Source organism: Artemia franciscana, chromosome 20 (genome assembly GCF_032884065.1).
Source record: "Artemia franciscana chromosome 20, ASM3288406v1, whole genome shotgun sequence".
Classification (NCBI taxonomy): domain Eukaryota; kingdom Metazoa; phylum Arthropoda; class Branchiopoda; order Anostraca; family Artemiidae; genus Artemia; species Artemia franciscana.
Genome location: NC_088882.1, coordinates 18,944,255 through 18,966,417, shown reverse-complemented (window position 1 = coordinate 18,966,417; position 22,163 = coordinate 18,944,255). Strand labels below are relative to the sequence as shown.

The following is a 22,163-nucleotide window of genomic DNA, read 5'->3' as shown; positions in this document are numbered from 1 at the left end:
ATCTCATTGAATTGCCTCGTTTCATCACAATTTATTCGTCAGTCCTGGATGAACTCCGTTGAGGTAAGGATGCTGGGACTGTTTTGAAAACTTTTCATTTTAGTTTCATTGATTTTATCCTGTTGTAAGTGGTTTCTTCTTATATATTTTTGTATTGCTGAGGACGGCCCTTGGACATAGGGCCGAAATATTCATTCTAATTTGTTTCCCACTGTCTTGAGAGATTCCCTATTGCTCTTTTTGTTTTTGGTGTTTATGATGGAAAGGCAGTGTGGTCTTCGTCGCTATTTATTCTGAAGGTTTCATAGAGAAATCGCTTAGTTAATGAAAACAAGATTTGATAACATGATGCTAAAACTGTCAATTGAAAACTCAAAACTCGTGACAAGTCAACAATATTAACAAACAAATGAATATAAACGTCTAAATAAAGTCTATTACTTAAAAAGTGTAACAAAACCGTTATAATAACTTCATTTAGGGGGTGGAGGAGCCATTCCACCACCAATCAATTGGGGACCACCAGAGACAGCTGCACCAGGGCCAAGGAGTATGGCCCTTTGTTGCTGTTTCTCCATCTCTAACATTTGTCCTCGTTCAACTTCAAAAGCAATGGGGGCAAATAAAATAGCGGCCGTTGTGAATACAACCCAACTGATTTTACGGGTAAGCTGATAAAGCCCTGAAAAGAGAAGGTAAGATTCATGATAAGAAATTTCATTATTACTAAGCTTCTATTACAAAGCTATTAGCTTTGACTACAGAGTTAGGTCGTTCTGTCGCTTCTTAAGACATTACTTTTAACGAGAAAATTAAATATACAATACTCTACTTCTCACAATGAAATTACTCAAATTTTAGCTTGTGGCACTCTAAATATTTGAGGGTCATTCTTGCACTATTGGGCAAAACAAGTTATTTTGATTTTTATCTTCTAGAGTTTAAATTAACTACTATTACAATTTTCCTATGCCATCCAGCTAGATAACATCTGTGTTGAAATCTACACAGTCTCTTTAGGCTATATCATGGCTCTTTATTTACCTCATTCAACTAAAAATTTAGGATAATACCAAAATGCTTTCAAAATCACATTAAAAATAGATTCAATGTATGGCGCTTTTAAAGATGATCCACTAAACATCGGTTAGCTTATACCAAACACACTGGATGTTCAACAGACCAGTCCAAAGAGATGAAGAATTTTCATCATGGTTCAAATACCTTCCTGCATACAAAGAATAAAAACTCAAATTAAAGTGGGAGTCTTAGTACCTAGAAAAAGTTGCCCCATGATGCCATTGTGAAAAAGCTATGTATGTGCATACACCAGCGGTTTAGTACATACTACTATTTGACCAAGGTTCAAGGTTCAATCGGGTTTAATTAAAAAAAAAGGAAATAACTAAACTTAAAGTACACTGCTCTGTGACAAAACTCACGTTAAGACCCATAAACATAAAAGATTCTTCACTAACACGCAGTACGGCTCCCACTTCACTCTGCGACACAACCACACGCCTCCTCATTATATAATTTTTTTTTTATTCTTAACCATAGGGTTCCTCCCTCCCTCCCCGGACGTACAACCACCTCACCTGAATCTACTAAAAAAAATCTAAACTCCAAAGTTTCTTTTAGCTTAATCTCTTGCTTGTAGTTACCGCTTCGTATTCTTGCAGGATACATTAATAATTTATTGAATTACCTCAAAGCAACACAACAATTCTTCCTTACAAATCTTGAGTAAGGTGGCCTTACCCTGAAGGAGGTCTCAGTCATTTACAATAATAAGATATCATTTCACACTATTTAAATACGTTAAAATCTAGTCTAAATTTATTGCAAAGCAATTTCACCAAAAAACTGGCTTAAATTTTAGAGTCCTGGATCTACCTAGGTTTTACATTTTTAAGGTCTATCTTACATAATTAACAAGCAGTAAAAATTCCCTTGGTTAAAAATCCAGAAATTAAGGATTTTTGGACTTGGATAAAACTTCTTTTAGGATTTTTGAGTCCAATATTTCTGGATATTTCTAAACTTTTTCTCGATTTATTGCTGATTTCAGCAAAAATTTGGGATTTAGGGACAAACTACTATAGTAGAAAAACAGCATGTTAGTTGACAATCTTTGTACCTGATCTGAACTTCTTCTCATGGCATTTTGTGATATCGGAGCTTCAAAACTCGCCAGAATTTGAAGTTGAAAAGCATTTTATATCACATTTCACCCATCTTAAACAGCTTAAACAGAAAAGAGGAGAAATGCCAGTAACCTAGCACTACCATTCCGCTAGCACTAATACTTATCCAAACTGAGCTAGACAGATCTGAGCATCAGACTTGCACAACATAAAGGTACCTGTCTTTTCATTTTAGTATTGGCAGTAAGCTTTTTCAGTAAAATTCTTGCCATGAATACTTTATGGTTAAAGATGTGCTACTGGGTTGCACAAACCTGCTATTGATTGGATCTCTGATTTTCGAAAAGACCGTTAGATCTGCTATCACTATGGGACATTAGCCTCATCTATTTGTCAGAACCAATACGAGGCCTTAGCAGCAAATCGAAGGGAACAGTCCTTGCACCAACCCTCTTCACCATTTATATCAAGATGCACCAGAAAAAAAAAATTAAACTCATCTCTATAGTAACGACCTAAAACTAATAGGTCCAGCATACCATAATGATGATGATAATAGCAAGACACTCCAAACTGACCAAAATCTACTTATGGCATGGACTTCAACCTGTCTTCTTGAATTTAGCATTGGTAAGTGTAGAGTTATCAACTTTGCGTCTTGCAGCCTCAAGACTACATATTTTCTTAAGGAGGGTAAAAATTTCAATCAAGTGATCCTTGCGCCATTAAAAGAAGGGGACCTTGGTATAATTGTTGATGATAAATTTAAGTTCACGTCCGACAACCACTCCATTGAAAGCACTACTAACAAATTGCTTGCACTCAACAAGAAAACCATAGCCAGCAGATCAAAGAAAGTTTTCAATAAACTCTATTAAGGTTTAGTCAAACCAAAACTAGAACATGCATGACAGAAACCTGCTCAGTCAAGAATGAAGAAAAAGCTTCAACCGAAATAGTTCGAAGGAAAGCAACTCAATGTGCAAACAGTTTTACCGAGTTCCCTTATCAATAACAACTGAAGATGATACATTTACCCACACTTACTTACAGTAGAAAAAAAAGAGGAGATGTAACCGCTCCCTACTAACCTTCACAGAACCAGAGTAGTCTTCTCCATTTAGAACCAAACACAAGGACTCACATCTATAGCCGCAAATTATTGGTATAATTCAGATCGAAAAGAAGCAAAGTTACATTCTTTTCAAACAGGGTGGTCTCATTTTGGAATGTTCTGAGTGAAAAAACTGGTGCTTCTGTTTCTACCAGCAAATTCAAGAATGGTGGGGATACCGATTGGTTTATAAACTATGGAAACCAGGCTGTGAAGCTCCCATCAACAGTGAAAGCCAAAGGCATCTAGTATCTACTTATTGTTTCTAGATCACCACCCACAGTGAAATCAATAGATGTATTTTCACCTTGTCACTTGCAAGTGTGATTTAAGGCAATTTATCTACAAACTGAAGTTCATTTTTTTCACATACCTTTCATTCAATAACAAGAAATTTGTTTTAGATGGTGCTATAGCAATATCAAAAATAATTCAAAACCCTACAAAATAGAGCTGAAAGATATGAGACAACTTCATGGGTTCTTTAACATTTTGTGTGATCTTATATTAAGCTTCTTTCAGGCAATTGCTATTAGATATTATATAGGCCTACTATAAATAAAGCTTATTTTATGTAATTAGCAAGAATTTTGTGCAATTTATTTAGTGTTTTTTCCTTTTGGCTGAAATTGAACAAAAGCTAGAAAAAAAAAAAAAAATGCTTCTCCCACTCTGATCCAATCCGATTGAAAAAAGAACCTGCAGAATTAATCCCAGCTAATTATCTCCTAAAAGCATATTACTTTCGAATATACCAGCAATATGTGTTATCTTGTTCTAAAAAAAGAGCACATTTTGTGTCCAAATAATCAGAGCTAAGGTGCAACGTTACAAACTTCCTCAAAATGTTCAGGAAACAGTGTTTATGGGGAATTACCACCCCTTCCTTTTACCATATGTTTGGAAAATATTTCTCTGAAAAGAGCAAAAAAATCAATTTTTCATTCAAAACTTTATATTACATACTAAGGTTAGAAAAAAAACTAAATAAAACACGCAAAAGTGACTTCAATCGTCTTGGGAACGTATTCAATTTATGTAATATATTAAATTTAAACAAGTTCAACTACTGTACCTTTAGTAGCACTTAATGAGCCAGAGGTCAGACTACATACTCCTGACCTTAAGGAAGCAGGAAACATTTCTGTTAGTCCAATCAATCGTTCTGTCATGGTTTCTTCATATTCCTAGAAATTAATAACACTGTGTTAAACTAATTTTTGAAAGGTTTTTCAGCATACAACAATGCTTAGAGACTTGTAGATCATGCAATAAAATACATAAATCTTGAATAATTTAAACTCTGACAAATAAAAACGAATTTGTTTTTTCCTTCCTCATTTTTAAGAACAGAATTCAAGCTATTTATCTATATTGTACCCAAGATTAGGAATCTGCTGTCCATACTTATGAAAGATTAATTTTGATCAAAATGCTTGCCTAAGTGTAGATGCTGTCTGAGTACTCAGAGTTTTACCCAAGGGCTATGTCTGGTACCCTTAGGGGGAGGGGGCACATTGTAAAATTAGCAATATAATGTTTGGAAAGAGCATAAATTGGGAAATCAAATGGTTTCTTTCAGAAGAACAATTGTTCTTTGGTACAATTTGTCTTTCAAATTTATGTATTTGAACACACTCTCAAAAACCTTGAAACCTTGGTAACCCTAACCTAAATTGGGATTTAGCCTAGCAAAAGAGTGAGGCTTAGAATACTTTCCTTCGTTCTAGTTTAGTGGTGGCTCTCTCAGAAGAAAAAGCTATAAAATTCTGGAAACTACTTTGAAAAATCCTGAAGTGTTAAACTTTATATCATTCCTAAAAGCACATCGCTTTATTTTACCCAATTCTGGTAAAGGTGCAGATTAGCAGCTCTCCAGAAAGAAACATATAAACAAAACATAAGTACCACTATAGTTACGGTATTGAATGACGCTAAGGGTATTGATATGAAACTTTAAGGGAATGTTTAGGGGGAGTTTCAATTAAACAAAAAAGCCGTATGCAAGCAGGTTTTAAAAAGGGCATATAAGCAACCATTAGATTCCTTATTTCATACTTCCTTTCAACATAATAGTTGTTACCGTAGAACGGGGTAACTTTGAACGCTAGGCGTAACTTTGAACAAAATCAGTAATGAACAATGAGTGCTCTCTTTCAGAAAATAGTGGAATTATTCCATCGTACTTGTTACTGGATTATTTATAGATGGCATATTAATCAGTTGGTAATACTTACAGTCAAATTAAGACAAAATATTAGCTTTTTATTCTCAAGAGAATTTGAGCTATCCAAAATTATCAAAAAGTGCTAAAAGTAAGTTATCCTTTTTTACTTACATAAACTAGGCCTTTCAATCTTACCTTTTTCTATAGCTAAGGAGCTGATTAGTTAGGTTTTTAGCTTAAATAATTTCCTTATTCCATGGATACAGGATGGCAGCAGGGTTTCAGAGAACCCTTTTTATTATATTGATTCTTAGGAAGGTGCAAATCCAGTTCATCTCTTCAGCTACTGTTAAAATGTTTAACCATTTCCTAATTCCTTCACACCTACTTTTATTTCTTCTTTAGGGGGGAGGAGAGTCATTTGACAATCAATAGAAGAGAAACAAGATTATAAAGTTACTTATAGCGCAAAATATGAAAAAGAAAAATACGATTTGCCCTCAGAAAAATATGAAAAATTAATTGAAGGTAATTTAATTTGGGTCCTTTGTAATTAAATTTGATACATTTAAAATATGATAGTATTTAAAATATTATTTTCAGATAAGGCACATGCCTTCTGCTTTACCGCTAAAGAGGTTTATTAATCAGGCCGTGGTCTATCGCTCAATTTAGCAGAGTAAACACAGGGCAAGTGAAATCATCCACAGGCACCCAAAATGGAAACAAAATCATAAACATAATTCAATCCTTGGAACAGTGTCTATCAGCGGCAACGCACTGCCGTTGCCTGTTGTAAAGACCACAAGCCTTCAATGTACTATTTTTTATTTTTCGGTCACTTAGTAGAAAATCGATGTTCGTAAAAACTTTGGAAGAGAATCATTTGATTTAAAATTCTTAAAGATTTTCTTATGGATTTTTTGTTTTTCTTTTTATTCATTATAAATTGAATCTTAATCAACAATTCTTATAGATGCCCAGAACAAACACGAAACCAGTGAATGCAAGAAAGTATGCCAGTTATGATGAGGAAGTGATGGAAAAAGCTCTGAAGGAAATAAAGAAAGGAGATCTAACAATGAGAAAGGCTTCAGGTAAATACGGGATTCCTTTGGGTACTTTTTATCACCGAATGAACAAAAAGCACAATAAAAAGGTGGGAAGACCAACTGTATTGACAGGACTCGAAGAAGAAGCTATTGTCTCCCATTTGCTTACATGTGTTGAGGGGGCGGGGTTCCTGTTGATTGCTTTGAGCTGAAACTCGTAGTCAAAAGTAATCTTACATCAATTGGAAAAACAGTAAATTGCTTTAAGAACAATATACCTGGACAAGACTTCATCGATCTTTTTCTAAATCGACATAGTTCAAAGCTTCGATTTGAGACCCGTAGCAAAATACTCCAAAAAAGATTCTGCTTCATCTGAAATGTTGAATGAGTACTACGACAATTTAGAGGTGACTTCAGGATGTGCTTTTGTCGAAAATTTACAATTACGATGAGACTAACTTAACAGGCAACCCCGAGAAAAAGAAATGCATTGTGAAAAGAGGTGCCAAATAACACTTCAGAATAATGAATGAAATAAAGGGAGCAATATCCCTGATGATATGTGGAAACGCAGAAGGCGAACTGCTTCCACTATTTATATACTACAAAGTTAAAGGCATGTTTAGCTCTTGGCGTACAGGAGGCCCTAAAGGAGCTAAGTATGCTGCATCTAAGTCAGTATGGTTTAAGAGTGGAACTTTTGAAGAGTAGTTTATGTCACTGGCCAAACAGGGGTGAAAGTTTTGTTGGGTGACAACCTCACTTCCCGCTTTTCTGCTAAAGTGTCTGTAGAGAAAACAACAGTCGCTTTGTATACCTTCCACCAAACGCAACAGATATACTGCAACCTCATGATGTTGCTTTTCTTGCTCCAATGAAAAGAGCGTGGAGGAAAATGCTTGATGATTACAAAATAGATAGCCCAAGAGAAACTACAATGAGAAAAGACAAATTCTCCCAGCTTTTGAAGTTACTCCTGGAGAGTCTATCATCAAATGGAAAGGAAAATCTACAGAATGTCCATGACAAGTGTTTACCATATTCAAGAGTCATCCAAGACCATCCACTTCCCGCCCAGCAGATTCCTCAAGAGGTTGTGGACAACATCAGCTAAGTTTTACTAGATGTCCTGCAAGCCCGCAGATTTGAAAAATATGTAAGGAATATCACGCACAAACGTCTTAGCATCACACTAGGGAAAAGCGTTAGGGATGCAGAAGATTCAAGTTGAGTCTGACATGATCAACGCATCTGGATGCGACAGTGAGTCTGAAATGGAAGTTGTTGAGTTGACGAGCACTAGCCCTTCTATTCTGTCAGCAAGACAGCAGCCAATAAAGGTTCAAATTATCCACCAAAAACCGATGGACACTAGTTCATTGCTAAGTTCTTCGTGGGTTGTATTTATTAGCGTTTGTAGTGTTAGAGGTAGATGCTCCTTCTTCTGACGGCTTGGTGAACGTGATATGCCTCCGAAAAGACGGATCCTTCTATTTTCCCAGGGTGAAAGACTCAGCATTCACCCCTCCCGACCAGATAGTAAATCTTCCGGCGCCTTTATCACTCACAGCACAATATTTTTATTTGATTATGACTGGTTATCTGATACTTCACTAATTTACTTTTTCTTCAGTTTTTTTTTTTATTTTAGAAGTAATTTTGTAGATCTTTCTATAAGCGGTTTTTTTTTACTTTAAGTTTGATGCCATATGCCTTCAAACTCCTCCAACTCTTGTTCAATGTTACCTGTCAAATTCAAATGTGTTCAAAGTTAAACGCCCCATGAGGTAACTTTGAACAGCATTTTAAGATTGGTACAGCTTTCACAACATGAAGACCAGCAGTTTGGGACAGTTACCATTCAACGCAGAATGACGTATTTCCCAAAGGCCAAAAATAGTTTTGAGTAAACACTAGTTTAAAGAAAAATATCACAAAATAACCCCTATTTTCTCATGATTTTTAGTTCAAACTTACCCCATTCCACGGTACCCATACAATGCAATCTCCATCATCACCCTCCCCCATTATGGACCCATATATAGCCTTAATAATATCTTGCTTCGTTGTTGTTTCTACTGCTTGATCTGCTATATAAATTTGAATATATTCAGTTAGGCTTAAGTGCCAGATTTAATATTGGATAAAAAATACCATTTTTAGTTAGCTAAAAATTTGAATCAAGTCTTCTCTTTTTAACTACAGTCCTTTCAGCAACTGATAGCCTATCTGGTACCCTCATGGGAGGGTAACGATAGACAAACTTGCCTATGCTGATAATATAGTCCCAATTCCCGAGTCTCTCTGTGATCTTCAATCCTGGATTGATACTTTCCACATGACAACCCACCTCTTTGAAACGATCATCAACACCTTGACAACAATGGCCATGCACTGCTCATATAAACATGATTCTTGGTTTGGTATTCCCCAATGTTTGGAAATGCTTATCCATTTTGTCTATCCTAAAGAAAAACAAACCCAAACATGACCCTGTTTCTTATAGGCCTGTCATGATTACTGCTCAGCTAAAAAAAATTTTCACAATCAAGTCCTTTGGTTGTAGAGAAAAACAATATGATAACCCATACTCAAACTGGTTTCAGGAAACACTATTCCTCTACAGATGATTTTGTGTCCTTAACAAATGACATAAATGAATCACTATCTAAAATAAGATGTCCTAGTGGATACAATCCTAGATTTTAAAGATATGTCGATGTGTTGAGGACTTCAGAATGTCAGCTCTGAACTTCGCCAGCACTTCATGCCTTCTTTCATCCAGGGTTGGGAGCTTGAGCTTGCTCAAGCTTTGTTTATAGTTTTTGTAGTTAGGCCCAAGAATTATTTTGCAGGCTCTCTTCTGAATTGTTTCCAGTTGGTTTCCGTGTTTCTCTGTAAGCAACAGGTGCCAGACAAGATGGCTGTACATTATTACGGGAATGACATAAGTTTTATAGCACGAAAGAAGGAGTTGCTCTGTCATTCTAAACCTTCTGAGATTTGCAAAGGATTTTAGAAAACCAGCTGCTTTTGCTGTGATCTGGCTGGTGTGATCTCCAAACAAAAGATTGTCAATTAATGTGACGCCAAGTATTTTTGGTGATTTCTTTGTTTGGAGAGTTGCAGACTTGTCTATGCTCTTCTTCTTCAGGAAGTTGACACACATTATACAGTGTTTCTCGGGGCCTCAACCTCAAGATCAGTTGTTCAGGTTGTTCATCAATGTTGAGATCAGGATGAAACTTCATGGGAAGAATAAGCACAAGCCCTAGATACGTGATTGACATAACCAGACTGAATCCGCTCTCTTTGGGGAGTTGGAGGGGATATTAATTTGGAAAATTAGAAAAATTGAGGTAGGCTATTTTTAACTTATGAACGGGTGATCGGATCTTAATGAAATTTGATATTTAGAAGGATACCATGTCTAAGAGCTCTTATTTTAAATTCTGACCAGGTCTGGTGACATTGGGGGGAGTTGGATGGAGAACCTAAAATCTTGGAAAATGCTTAGAGTGGAGGAATTGGGTTGAAACTTGGTGGGGAAAATAAGCGCAAGTCCTAGATACATGATTGACATAAAGGAACGGATTCGCTCTCTTTGGAGGAGTTGGGGGGAGGGTTAATTCTGAAAAATTATAAAAATGAAGTATTTTTAACTTACAGAGGACTGATCATATTTCAATGAAATTTCATATGTAGAAGGACCTCATATCTCAGATATTTTATATTAAATTCCAATCAGATCCAGTGTCATTGCGGAAAGGTGGGGGGGGGTGAGAAATCTTGGAAAACGCTTAGAATGGAGAGATCGGGATGAAACTTGGTGGGTAGAATAATCAAATGTTATAGATACGTGATTGTCGTAACTGGACTGGATCCACTCTTTTTGGGGGAGTTAAGGGGGTCCATTGCTTTGGCGAGTTTGGTGCTTCTAGATGTGCTAGGACAATGAAAATTGGCAGGCATGTCAGGGACCTGCACAAATTGAATTGATAAAGTCAGTTTTCCCTGATTTGACCATCTGGGGGGAGGGGCTGAAGAGAGAGGAAAAATTAGAAAAAAATGAAGCATTTTCAACTTACAAGTGGTTGATCAGATCTTAATGAATTTTGATATTTAGAAGGACCTCCTGTCTCAGAGCTCTTATTTTAAATCCCAACCAGCATTAAGCCTCTGGTTTTCCTTTTAAATTAATCTATCGATTCTTAGAATGTTGCTAGAGCTCATGCCATATGAGCTCTTGGCTCCTCCAACCTTGTCACAAGTGCCATATGAGCTCTTAGCTCTTGTTAGACAAAGAATTGGAGATGCGAAAATCCTTCAAACTTGTAAACAATGACGATTTTCGAAAACATCAAACTTTTATGTACCTCAAATTGGTCTCAGAGGCTACCCCACCCTCTCCATCATCAGTCCAAGTTGCTGTTTATGTTTGATGTATTAGGGATGTTAAATCAAACCCTTAAACCACTCCCTAAATTCAGAATTGTCTTTTGAGAACAGTATTCTTTGGATTGAAAAACTCACCCTCAACCTAAAAAAACTCATCTGTGAAAGAGTGTCAAATTTTTAGGATTTGAAATCAGCAAATATTTTTAGGATTTGAAATCAAAATCATATTTTTTTAGTCAGATAGTGAAAGAATCATTTGTATAGTGATTCATTTGAGGCTGACCCCTTTTTTCATAATTTTCCTTCAACCTCTCCCCAACCTCACTCTCTCTCAAAGCTTCAAACCCCAAATAGTTCTTTTAACTTTAAACATTTAGTTTCATGTTCATTAGCAAAAAAAAGAGCATAGGAATGACATATCTAATCACATTTGCTGGTATTAACCCAATCAACATTTTTTGCCTTAACCTCAAATTCAACCTTAAAAAACACAAATTTGTGAAAGAGCTATTATTTTCTCTAAATATGACTGGGCCAGTATAGTATAATGCCTTCCACGTGACATTTTAATGGATCATTTATGATATCTATTTCAGACAAACTTTGTATTAGTAAATCTTCTTGGTTATGATAAGTAGATAAACCAAAAAAAACTTTGATTAAAATATTTAAAAATATTTTTTATATATAGAGAAAATGAAAACATACCTCTCTATGACTTTATTCATGTTTGCTCTATACTAGTATCAGGTATAAACTCATCTATATGACTTTATTTATGTTTGGTCTATAATAGAATGAGGTAGGCTGTAGAAAGTGATTTTGTATGACTTTTCTTTAACTTTGCTCTATAACAGAATGAGGCATAAAGTCATTGTATGACTTTATTTATGTTTACCCCATAAAAGAATGAGGTATAAAAAGTTGTATGTATGACTTTTAAGAAGCATGATATTGCATTTTGTTTGACTTTATACTGACTTTTATATAGTAGCAAATGACAAACTTGTATTACAAATAGTCTGTATATATAGAGAAAACCAAAAAGGCATGTATATAACTTCATTCATGTTTGCTCTACAATAGTACAAGGTATAAAAACTCTATAAGAGTGTGAGATATAAAAAGTCATCTATGTGACTTTATTTATGTTTGCTCTAGAAAAGAATGGGATATAAAAAGTTGTGTGTATGACTTTCTATCATTCTAAATAATGAGAGAACACACAATATTGTCTTTTATTTGATTTTATGCTGCTTTTTATATAGTAGTAAATGACAATTTCTTATCCTTAGTATATAAAGGATTGATGACTAGCCTATTAAAATCAAATGCTGTAACCCTAAGAATTTTTATATGCTAACTCTTTTTTCAAATTAATTAATGACAAACAAGTAACAGGAAAATTCAGAAAACAGCTATATATAAATTATTCAAGGATACATTTGCATATTAGAGGTTGGGAGTAAAGTAAAGAGATGTCCTCATAGGCATGTTAATGCCTAATTTCAGAGTTTTTCAAAGTAGTTTTAAGAATTTTATTGTGTTTTCTTCTGAGTGGGCTAACCACTAAACTGGAATCCTTTTGTTAAACATCATTTGTGTAGAATACTTAATTGATTTTGATTTGATTAAGGTTTAGATTAGGGGCTATTGAGAAGGAAACAAGCTAAGAAAACAATTTTTACTTCTTATTATTCAGAATACACTAATTCTAGCAGAAAAATTTTGACTGCATCTCTACTTTACTTTACCCCTCCCCCCTGCTTGATCTTGCTGGCAAATGCAATTTAAGGTAATTAATCACTATTGTTTTGTCAAAGTTATTTTAGTTTGTGCATACATGGATTGAAACAATAGAAATACATGGGAAATATAAAATTTGGACATATAGCCTATTTGGATATTAGAGGGGGAGGGGGTAAAGTATAGTGGAGCTGAAGTCAAAGTGTGTTATCTATAATTACACTGAAAATGTTGAAGTAAGAATTGATCTGTTAGCATGTTTTCTTCTCATCAGCCCCTAATCTTGACCTTCAATTTTAAAGGATAGGCTATATCTTGGCCCTACCTCTTCTTCATCATCAGATTCCTTGTCTACCCATTCATCTTCATCCTTTTTTGCTGTAGAAACAACACCAAGTGAAGGCTCTTCCTTGGGTGCAACTGGTGAATCTTTCTTAGGAACTTCTTCAGCTTCACCTGAACTAATCTCATCCTTCTTGGTTAATTTTGACTCATCAATATCATCATCTCTAACAATACTCTCTATTTTTTCAATCTCTTCTTTAATGTCTGGTTGATCACTTTTCACATCATCTGCTAGATTTAAAGCAGCTTCAATCACAGGATCACTGTCAGGTTTAGCATCTTGGTTAACATTCAAAATCTGAGATACTTCTAAGTCCAAATCTGAACCATTAGAGTCACTCTGTACAGCAGGTACCATTACAGGAGACTCTGACGTACCAGATGCTGGACCAGAGATTATTTCAATATCATTACTATCCTCTTCGATATCATTTACCGTGCTAGCCATTTGTATAATTTTTAATTTGGACGCGGTTTTCTTTTCTATGAAGATCTACTTCTTCTCAGAAGGTATAGCGGCGACAAATAGGTTGACCAGCTATCTATTTTAAAAGGCATAGATGGCAGTTCTTCATCCAACCATAGTGGAAAGCTAATCAAAAAGTAAAAATTTAAGAAATCTTCATTTTCAGCAAAGATATTGGGGCTTTAGGAGCAATTTCAGTTTCTATAGCCTTTTCCTCAATCTCGGTTGTCACATATCCAAAATCAATTGAATTCTAACATAAAAAGGGAACAAAAACTATGCAGCCAGTAGACAAATCAGACACACCGTTGTTTGACAATTTGTACTGCTACTTACTTTAACGACCAAGACTTTAGAAATACTATGATGTTAAAAAATAGACCATGATTGATACCATTTGTATTTGAGATATTCCCTCCCGTAGTGTCAACCCTATTCCCTCCTGTAGTGTCAACCCTATATTTCTTCTCCTTGATCATTTTTACGAGCCGAGAGGTCCTTCTAACAGTGCGTCAAAACATATTATATAAAATCATATTTTAGCTTAAAAATGGGACATAGGAAAGCAAATCATAGTGCAAACCCAGTAAACTTAGTTTAACTTTTTATCCACAAGTATAAGGAATAGTTTCAGCTATGATAATAACCATTATTCAAAGGTTGATCTTTTCTTAGCGTAAATGAAAAGAAAAGATGATAAGTTCTCTAAGAATGTTCTTATAATACTTTATATTCTTAAAGCTAATTTTTTTTTCTGACACCCAGTCAATTTTACTACATCTAAAAGGATCAATAATACAGGCTAATCCTTTATTACTTCGCTTCGAAACGTAAAACCCAGTATGATCTATATTGTAATGATTCGAAGTTGAATCAGCGTGGGTGTTCTAGTCCTAAGGAAACAATCAGCACGGATGCAAGCAAATATTTCCTTAGAAGGCACACATATACTTCTGTTTGGATCCATATAAGCCCCGCATTCAAAACATTATATATCCATTTGGTTACTAATTTACTCTAATTTTTTAATTAGGAAATCAGTTTTCCGTGTGCTATTCAGTTCCCAATAAATCTAGCGAATTAATTTTTTTTTAAATGCTTCAAATTTCGCTTTCTCACCTGGAGAAATACTTTTAAATTTGGTAAATATTTTTATTACGTCCAATTACAGTACCACGAGTCATCATCCAACTTTTAATAGTTTTCGCTTAAACCATTGGGAATGGGACGAAAACTCAAGAAGCATATTTTGACAAAGAGCTGTTTGGTCTCTTTTCAAACACCCTATACATGTAATCACGGTTTCAATATCCATCCGATTAGTCCTTTTTGTCTTGAATCATCGAATTTTTCTTCTTTAGATTTTTTTTTTTTATACATTTGCTTTCTAAATTAGAAGTCTACTATTTTATCTTGAGTTGTGTTCTTGGGCATTGGATAGACAAAATGATAGCCTTAATTGGTATATACACAGACAAACCTTTACCCAAGTTCAGTTAGTTTTCGATTGCTAACTTAATAATGTGGCACGTCTCCTGTAAAAAAACATGATATTAAAGCGCTCAGAAGATAATAATTTTAAAGTGGAATTCCTAAATTCTCAAAAAGAAAAATGAGAAATTCAAAATCCACTTCAACTTTACAATTTCTATGAGGTAAACATGATCTCATTAAAATAAGAACCATTTCTCTAATTCCACTGCTTTCCAACTTATTAAAAATAAATTGTATTATCAACTATTCTTTAATGTAGAAAAAAGAGTTGTTGCCAAATGACTATCATAAGTAGCCTGTAATAAAAATGATATAAAGGCAGCTAACAAGAGCTAATAACTTTATTTAGCCTTTTAGGGATCACATAGAATAATTTTTAGATTTATATTTCATTATATCTGAATTTCAAAACCATTGCTTCACTCATTACATTTTTCCACTTTTAAAAAAACCAAAGATATTTATTCAGTTCCAAGGATGACCAAAAAACTTGAATGTTGAGGAGTAATTTTGATTTTAAAGCATATTTCATTAATTATGTTTCAAAACAACTTCAGCTCGTGCTCCTTACTCAACCATGACAGTGAATATACCGTCCAGAATGAACTCCCCCCTACCCCACGGACAATTAGTTTTTCGTTATAAAAATTAACGTTTTATCTTCTTTTTGCCCTTTATGAAGTCTTCTTTATAGTTTTTATTTATTTCCATTGTTTGTTTTTTTCGTGGAATCATTTGTAACCAAGAAAGTCATATAGAAATAAGATTTAAAATTTCGTATTAGATGACAATACTACTCGTAACTATTGCAAAGGAAATGAATAACAAGACAAGATAAATTTTATAATTTCTAGTTATCAATAAAAGAATAAAAATAAGAATACTACAACTGTCCTCCAAGACCTCTAAAAGTGAAGTGTGCCTAAGATTAGCTAAGGACCTGGATTAAAAAAAAAAAAAAAAAAAAAAAAAAAAAAAAAAAAAAAAAAAAAAACTGAGACTACAATGGCTTACTGAAGCAATTTAAATATCATAGTGTTACCTTTTAAATTCAGATTTAGTCTTGAATAGATCTTTTAAATTTTTACACAAGTGTCAGTTAATCCATAGAGAGAGAAATTGTTATTGAGAAGAAAACCCTTGCACTATTTAAAATCCACAAATAAGTTGCATATGCCTCAATTGATGTAACACGTTCAATGCGCTAAAAAAAAGTTTGTTATTAATTTTCCCACTGTTTGTTCAATGTTTCCAAATTTAAATAAAGAAAATTGGAAAATTAGAAACTTATCGTAGGTTTTTTAAAACAAATTTTTAGTTTACTTATTCCTGGAAATTTTGATCTTTTGGCCTTAAAAGGAAAACTTAGATCATTTAATTGTTCTGCTGCAGTTTTCTGTGCAAAAATAAAAAAATTTTTCCCTCAAACTTTCGTGTAACGAATTTTTGTAGATTTTTCTATTGAATTATTGGTGGTTCAGGCGTAAGAAGTTTCAATAAACTAGCACACAAAAATGCGGGAGTTAGACCAAAATGTCATCAATTTTCTCAAACCAGTTGTAAAAACTCCACAGGAGATCTTTCATGTAACTATTTCTTTTCTCTTTTTTTCAGTCTGAAAAAAAGAATTCTTATAGAAATTAAAAAACTATCAAAAATGGAACAAAATATGATGGGCTAAAAACGATGGGATTTATTTTTTTATTTATTTATTTGGATTAAATGTTGCATTTCTAATTTTATTTTGTCTTCCATCTATTACAAATCCCTTCCATTTCAATTTGATCTTTTAATTTAGGAGAGTTGCAAAAGACTTGATACCAAAATCCTCAAAAATAGGAGAATAATCCTGTTTTTAAATAAGTTTAGATCATTCTTTTAGAAAATATCTTAAGTAATATCAGAATTCTGGCTTGGTGAACGAATAGATCTCAAACTAATACTACTACCTCTTCTACTAACAGCTCACCGCTGCACCAAGCCACCTGAGGCCAACACAGCTATGCACGCTCCTCCTCCATCGCAATCGATTCAAAGGCTCCCTCTTTACAGCCTCCCAAGAAATTCCCATTTCCTTTAAATCTTTCTTTATGACATTCTCCTACCCCAGGCGAGGACGACGTGCTTTCTGTTTAGCCCTAGATGGTTGGCCGAAAAGGACAATCATCGACAATCTGTAATCCTTTATCCGTAGAACGAACCCTAGCCATCTCAACCCTTCTTTCATTATAGCCCTAGAAAGCGGGATTGAACCGTATTTTTCCTACAGCCTACAGTTTGAAATACGGTCATTCTGCCAGATACCCAGAGCAAGCCGTAGGCTATTGCTCTGAGAAACATTTATTAAATCTTCATCCGATTTTTCGAACGTCCATACTTCAGAGCCATTTTTGACCACTGTTATGACTGTACCTTCCAATATTCTAATCTGGGTTTGTATACTTATCTTCCTACTCTTCCAGACTTTTTTCAACTGTGAAAAAACACCCTAAGCCTTGGTCTATTCTACTTTTAACATCTTCGCTGCTCCCACCATGTTTACTAATAATACTACCAAGGTAATTGAAGCTGTCCACCTGATCAATCTTTTTGCTACCCAACATCACCTTTTTATCTTCACTTATTCCTAGCCTTAGTGACTTACTCTTCTTAATATTAATTTTCAAACCTACTCTAGCAACCTGAACTCACAAAACCTCTAAAAGTTCATTAATTTTTGCTCACACTTTGGTCTAGGATGTTTAAATCATCATTATAATCTAAGTCCAGGAGATTTTTTCTTCTCAATTTTATTCCATGGTCTCCCATTGCCTTTCATGTGCTTCTTAAGACAAATCTATCAAAATGAGTCATATAAAGGGGAATTCCATACAAGGATAATACCTTTACTAAAGCTTTTGTATCAGCAGAATCGAACGCTTGCTCATAATCTAAATAACTGGGGACCAAAGGTAATTGGCAACTATGGCACTTCTCAATTATTAACCTAAGAGTGAAAATTTGTTCATTGCATCCCTTACTTTTTCTAAAACGGCACTATTCTTCTCTTAAAGCTTTGTCTACGGTCTCTCTTAGTCTAAAAAGTATCACATTACTAAGTAATATGCTACTTTCAGAGACCAGACTAACGTCTCAATAATTACGACACTCACTTTTATCACCTTTCTTACATGGTGGTTTAATCAAGTTTTTCCTAAAATCGCTAGGTACTTCCCATTTTTCAAAAATCATATTCATAATCTTCAGTAACTTATTTCTAACCTCAGAACCACCATTTAACAAACTCATTTACAACACTATCAGCACCTGGAGCCTTATTGTTGTTTACTCCCTTTAGTACTGTCACTAATTCTTTCTTACAAAACAAATCTTCCTTGACATCCAAGGTATCACGAACTTTTTCATTTTCCTCTATATCTTTTCCTGCAACTGCACCTCTATTTAGCACATTCTCAAAATCTTCCCCTCATCTCTCTTTAACTCTTTCCTTATTACTCATAGTAGTCCCATTCCTATCTTGAACTGGGACAAGTCTGGGTTGTGTACTCCTTATCAATTTATTAGCATGCAAGTACAATATTTTACTATAATGCCGTCTAGCTGCATCCAATGAAGTAAGTATCTTGTCCAATTTAGGGGCGTCATTTGTTATGGGGCTGGGGGAGCAACTATTTTCCAGGCTCCTGTTTGCTCCACCCCCAGCTTAAAGTTAGTGTCGTCAAAAACCTTGTCAAAACTAAAATAAGCCTACATAATACTAGCATCCACTGAAACAGATCGTTTTTTAATACATCATTGCCTTTATGGTACTATAAAGCTCATTTTTCACTGTTATTTTCACTTGACTTGGGAAAATTGGTTCCAAATTTACCTCTCCCAGGACCTTGATGAGGTTACGCTACTGGATCTATTGATGCAACTTTCAGCCGTAATCTTGTTGCGAAATCGTATGCTTTGAAGAGAACATAAATCTCAAGGATAACCAATAACCTTGAATTAAACTGGAAACCTTGGTTTAGCCAAGGTTAAACTCCAGTTTTAACCTTTCGTTAAAACCAGAAATGTTTATTTTGCAGCTGTTAGCATTAGCATCATGAGGATTTAGAATATTTTTAACAGGTGTATTTTTTTTTCTGCTGTCAGCAATGCCATTTTTGCCATCTCTACTGTGCACGCTTTTCAGATTAATCATTGAGTATTTCTGCCAGCGCATGGCCCAAGTGCAATAACTAAACTTGCTCTTTTTTAACTTAGGCTCAGTTAAGACTCATTAAACTTTAGGGAACACACAAGTATCTTCTGCCAAATTTTCTGCCAAGGAATGTACAGTCTGGCTCGCACTGCGTGAAATTAAATGATCGGGAATGTGCAATTTATCAATTTATCATTCCCTCCTTTATGAATTTTGAGTATTAGTGTTCTCGTCAGTATTTTTTATTTTCCTTTTAATTTCCATCCCTCCATTTTCCCCATCAAAAAAGAAGAAAAAAATGTGACTTCTCAAACGTGTTTTTCTATCCGATAATGTATGGTTTTCTTTTTTTGCTTCTTTTTTCTTACTTTTCTTGTTCTTTCGATGAACTTGATGTGACGACAACTCTTTCGTCATTTTTTTCTCTATTTTCCTATTAAAATGTTATTCTTTCATTGTTTGAGCCACTGACAAGTTATTATTTCTAGGATAATTCAGTGTTATTACGATGCGATATATCTTGAGGCGAGATTCAGTCAAATCCGCCCATGGCCATGGGTGAGTAATGATTCATCCACACCAATTGCCATGAAAACCAGCTTACTAACGAAATATAGGTTTCAACAATTTAACTTTTAACGTTAATTCTTAATATATCGTATTTTAAGAATTCAACATTACCTTTTAACGTTTGTTACCATGAGGATATATGTTTAATTTTAGAAAACAATGAAACACTCCAAAAGAGGGTGTAGTCTTACTGAAAAGTAAACTTTCATTTTCATTATTTTAAGATAACCAAAGTCCCTCTTTTAAATAAACACTGAGTTCTATATATTTTGCTCAGTTTTGGCAGACTGTTTTTGCTCTTTATTGCTAGGGGTAACTGTATGAAAATAGTGCTCTGGCATCCAAACCACTGCAGTATTCATAAGAAATTGAGAGACAGTCGTTTAAATGGAAATTTTGATTTTTGGTGACGCATTTCAGCTCTATACATTTAAGCAGAGCACAATAATTGAGCCAGAGTTAGAGACATTAATTTTAAAGGTTATTTTGTGGGGGTCAAGAGCTCAAGCTTATGTAGTGTATCTCGTTGTCCATTACCTTTTAAACCAAGGGAAGAAAAGTATTAGGGAGATGATTGGCATCCAATGCTGATTCTTTACTTAATTTACTTTTGACAGGAGCTAGACATCCCTCTGCCTCGCCTGGCATTAAAAATTCCGCCAACAAAGGTTTTCAAAACTCTGACTCCTTTGTAGGTGATAAATGCTTTCTTCTTTATCTAATATATTACGTAACTGCATAGGATAGAGAGAAAGTTGTTATTTTTTTTTTACTCCCAAATCTCCAGTGAACTTCAAAAACTTTTTGGCATAAGCCCATAAAGAAGCTCTACAAAAAATGTTAGTAAGTGGCAAACCAGTGGGGGATTCAGGGGAGCTCAAGGGAACCCCGAACCCCCCAGATTTTTCTGGTGCCCTCATTCTGCGTTTTTTTTCTGTTTTTCACTCTTTTCTTTTTTCGAATAAACTTGTCAATTTGTTCAATTATTCACACCCTTTTTGCATAGCCCCCCCCACCCCTAGATTTTTCTCTAGATCCGTCTTTGTCACTGACTCTATCATTGGAGCTACTGTAGAGGCAACCTAAGAGCCAATTCTTCAATGCATACTCTTCTATTTGAAGGTCTGCTTGCTCTTACTACGTTAGTTATTCTGGGGATGAAAAGCACCAAAATTTATATATTCTACGTAAAATATTTTAGGTTAGTTTAGGTAATCTAACTTGAAATACCCTCTAATGTTCTTGAACATGAATACTATTGAATTTACTGGTTTAAGTGTGGTAATGAGAAGTTGCCCTCTTTTTATTGGAAAAACTGGAATGTAACGGTGAAGGTGAAGTTTATGTAAATAGGTCTAAACAAAGGAGATGACTAACAAGAGCCTTTTCTCTTAAATATATTCTGAAACCGCATTGACTGTACAAGACATAGGATGAAAGAACGAAGAAACGAAAAAAAAGCAACGAAGAAACGAAAAAAAAGCAACGAAGAAACAAAAACAGGGTAATTTTCAGCCAGTGAATACAGCAAGAGATAAACACAAAGCAAAGAAACTGTTTGTTCAGTCTGTTTAGTTAACTCCAAAGGGTTGGTGTTTTTCCTTTTGCATTGAGAACGGCTTAGCAGAGGTCTTTGTCGATGCGTATGCTCAATATTTTTGTCGTATGGACTGCCTGAGAATTACCCTTGCTTTTCTTCTTTTTTTTTGTCCATTTAGTTTCGGTTAGGTCCTATGGGGATATTTAGTTTTATATTTAACCAATTTAATTGAATACTTCTTCTATTATGGATGAAGAGTATTTGAAATCCTCAGACCGTTTTGAAATTTATAAGTTCTGGAAACAGACAGAGAGGCAAGGTCTTGTTAACAACTCCGCTCCGATCCCAAGAACGTGTATAATGTAAAAGTTTATGTCTTTTTTCTATTCTGTACAAAAACCATTTAAATATCACCAAAGTATTAAAAACCTGTTGTAAACGAACAGAATGGGAGGTAGATAGAGAGGACAGAGATTTAGGTCTTGAAATCTCCGTTCTAATTCCACTAATGTGTCCCATATCAACCTCTCTGCTCTTCTTCCATAGTGTGTAAAGACTAACTAACTAATACTAGTAGTGGCAACTTACTACAGAGTAATCAAATATGAATGCATTCTCTCCTATGACTCCTCCTCCCCCCATTTGAAGAGAGCTATAAAAGTAAAACATTACGAAAACAAGAAAAAAGGTAGTGGGTCGTTTTTATTTGTTTCTAATTTTGAAAACGTAAATGCAGCCTGTACATCTTAATTTTATCTTTGTATCTACTCTTTAAGCTAACACGACATTAAATTATGGTCTTAAACCGTTGTATATGGTAGTAGATTTCTTAAAAATCATTTGAGTTAAATCCCTCTTAGAAATGAATGAACTAAAAAAGGAAAAGTCTAACAGAATATTTTAACCTCATGAAAAACATCGAATTTCTT

The 22,163-nt window shown here is 34.6% G+C and overlaps 1 protein-coding gene and 1 long non-coding RNA gene across 2 annotated transcripts in view; one reads left to right on the top strand and one right to left on the bottom strand.

The window, feature by feature from the left end:
* Window positions 1-416: 416 nt before the first annotated feature.
* On the bottom strand, window positions 417-13,488 carry LOC136039849 (uncharacterized). Its single transcript, XM_065723782.1, has 3 exons — window positions 12,953-13,488; window positions 4,337-4,448; window positions 417-682 (listed from the first exon to the last, which is right to left on the bottom strand). Exons 1-3 carry the CDS (start codon window positions 13,418-13,420, stop codon window positions 474-476), a joined length of 789 nt encoding a protein of 262 aa, XP_065579854.1. The 5' UTR covers window positions 13,421-13,488; the 3' UTR covers window positions 417-473.
* Window positions 13,489-19,537: 6,049 nt separating this feature from the next.
* LOC136039850 (uncharacterized) overlaps window positions 19,538-22,163 on the top strand; it is a 37,440-nt gene continuing 34,814 nt past the window's right edge. Inside the window, exon 1 of the long non-coding RNA XR_010620567.1 lies at window positions 19,538-19,682. This is a non-coding gene — a long non-coding RNA (uncharacterized LOC136039850). The remainder of the gene's footprint in view (window positions 19,683-22,163) is intronic.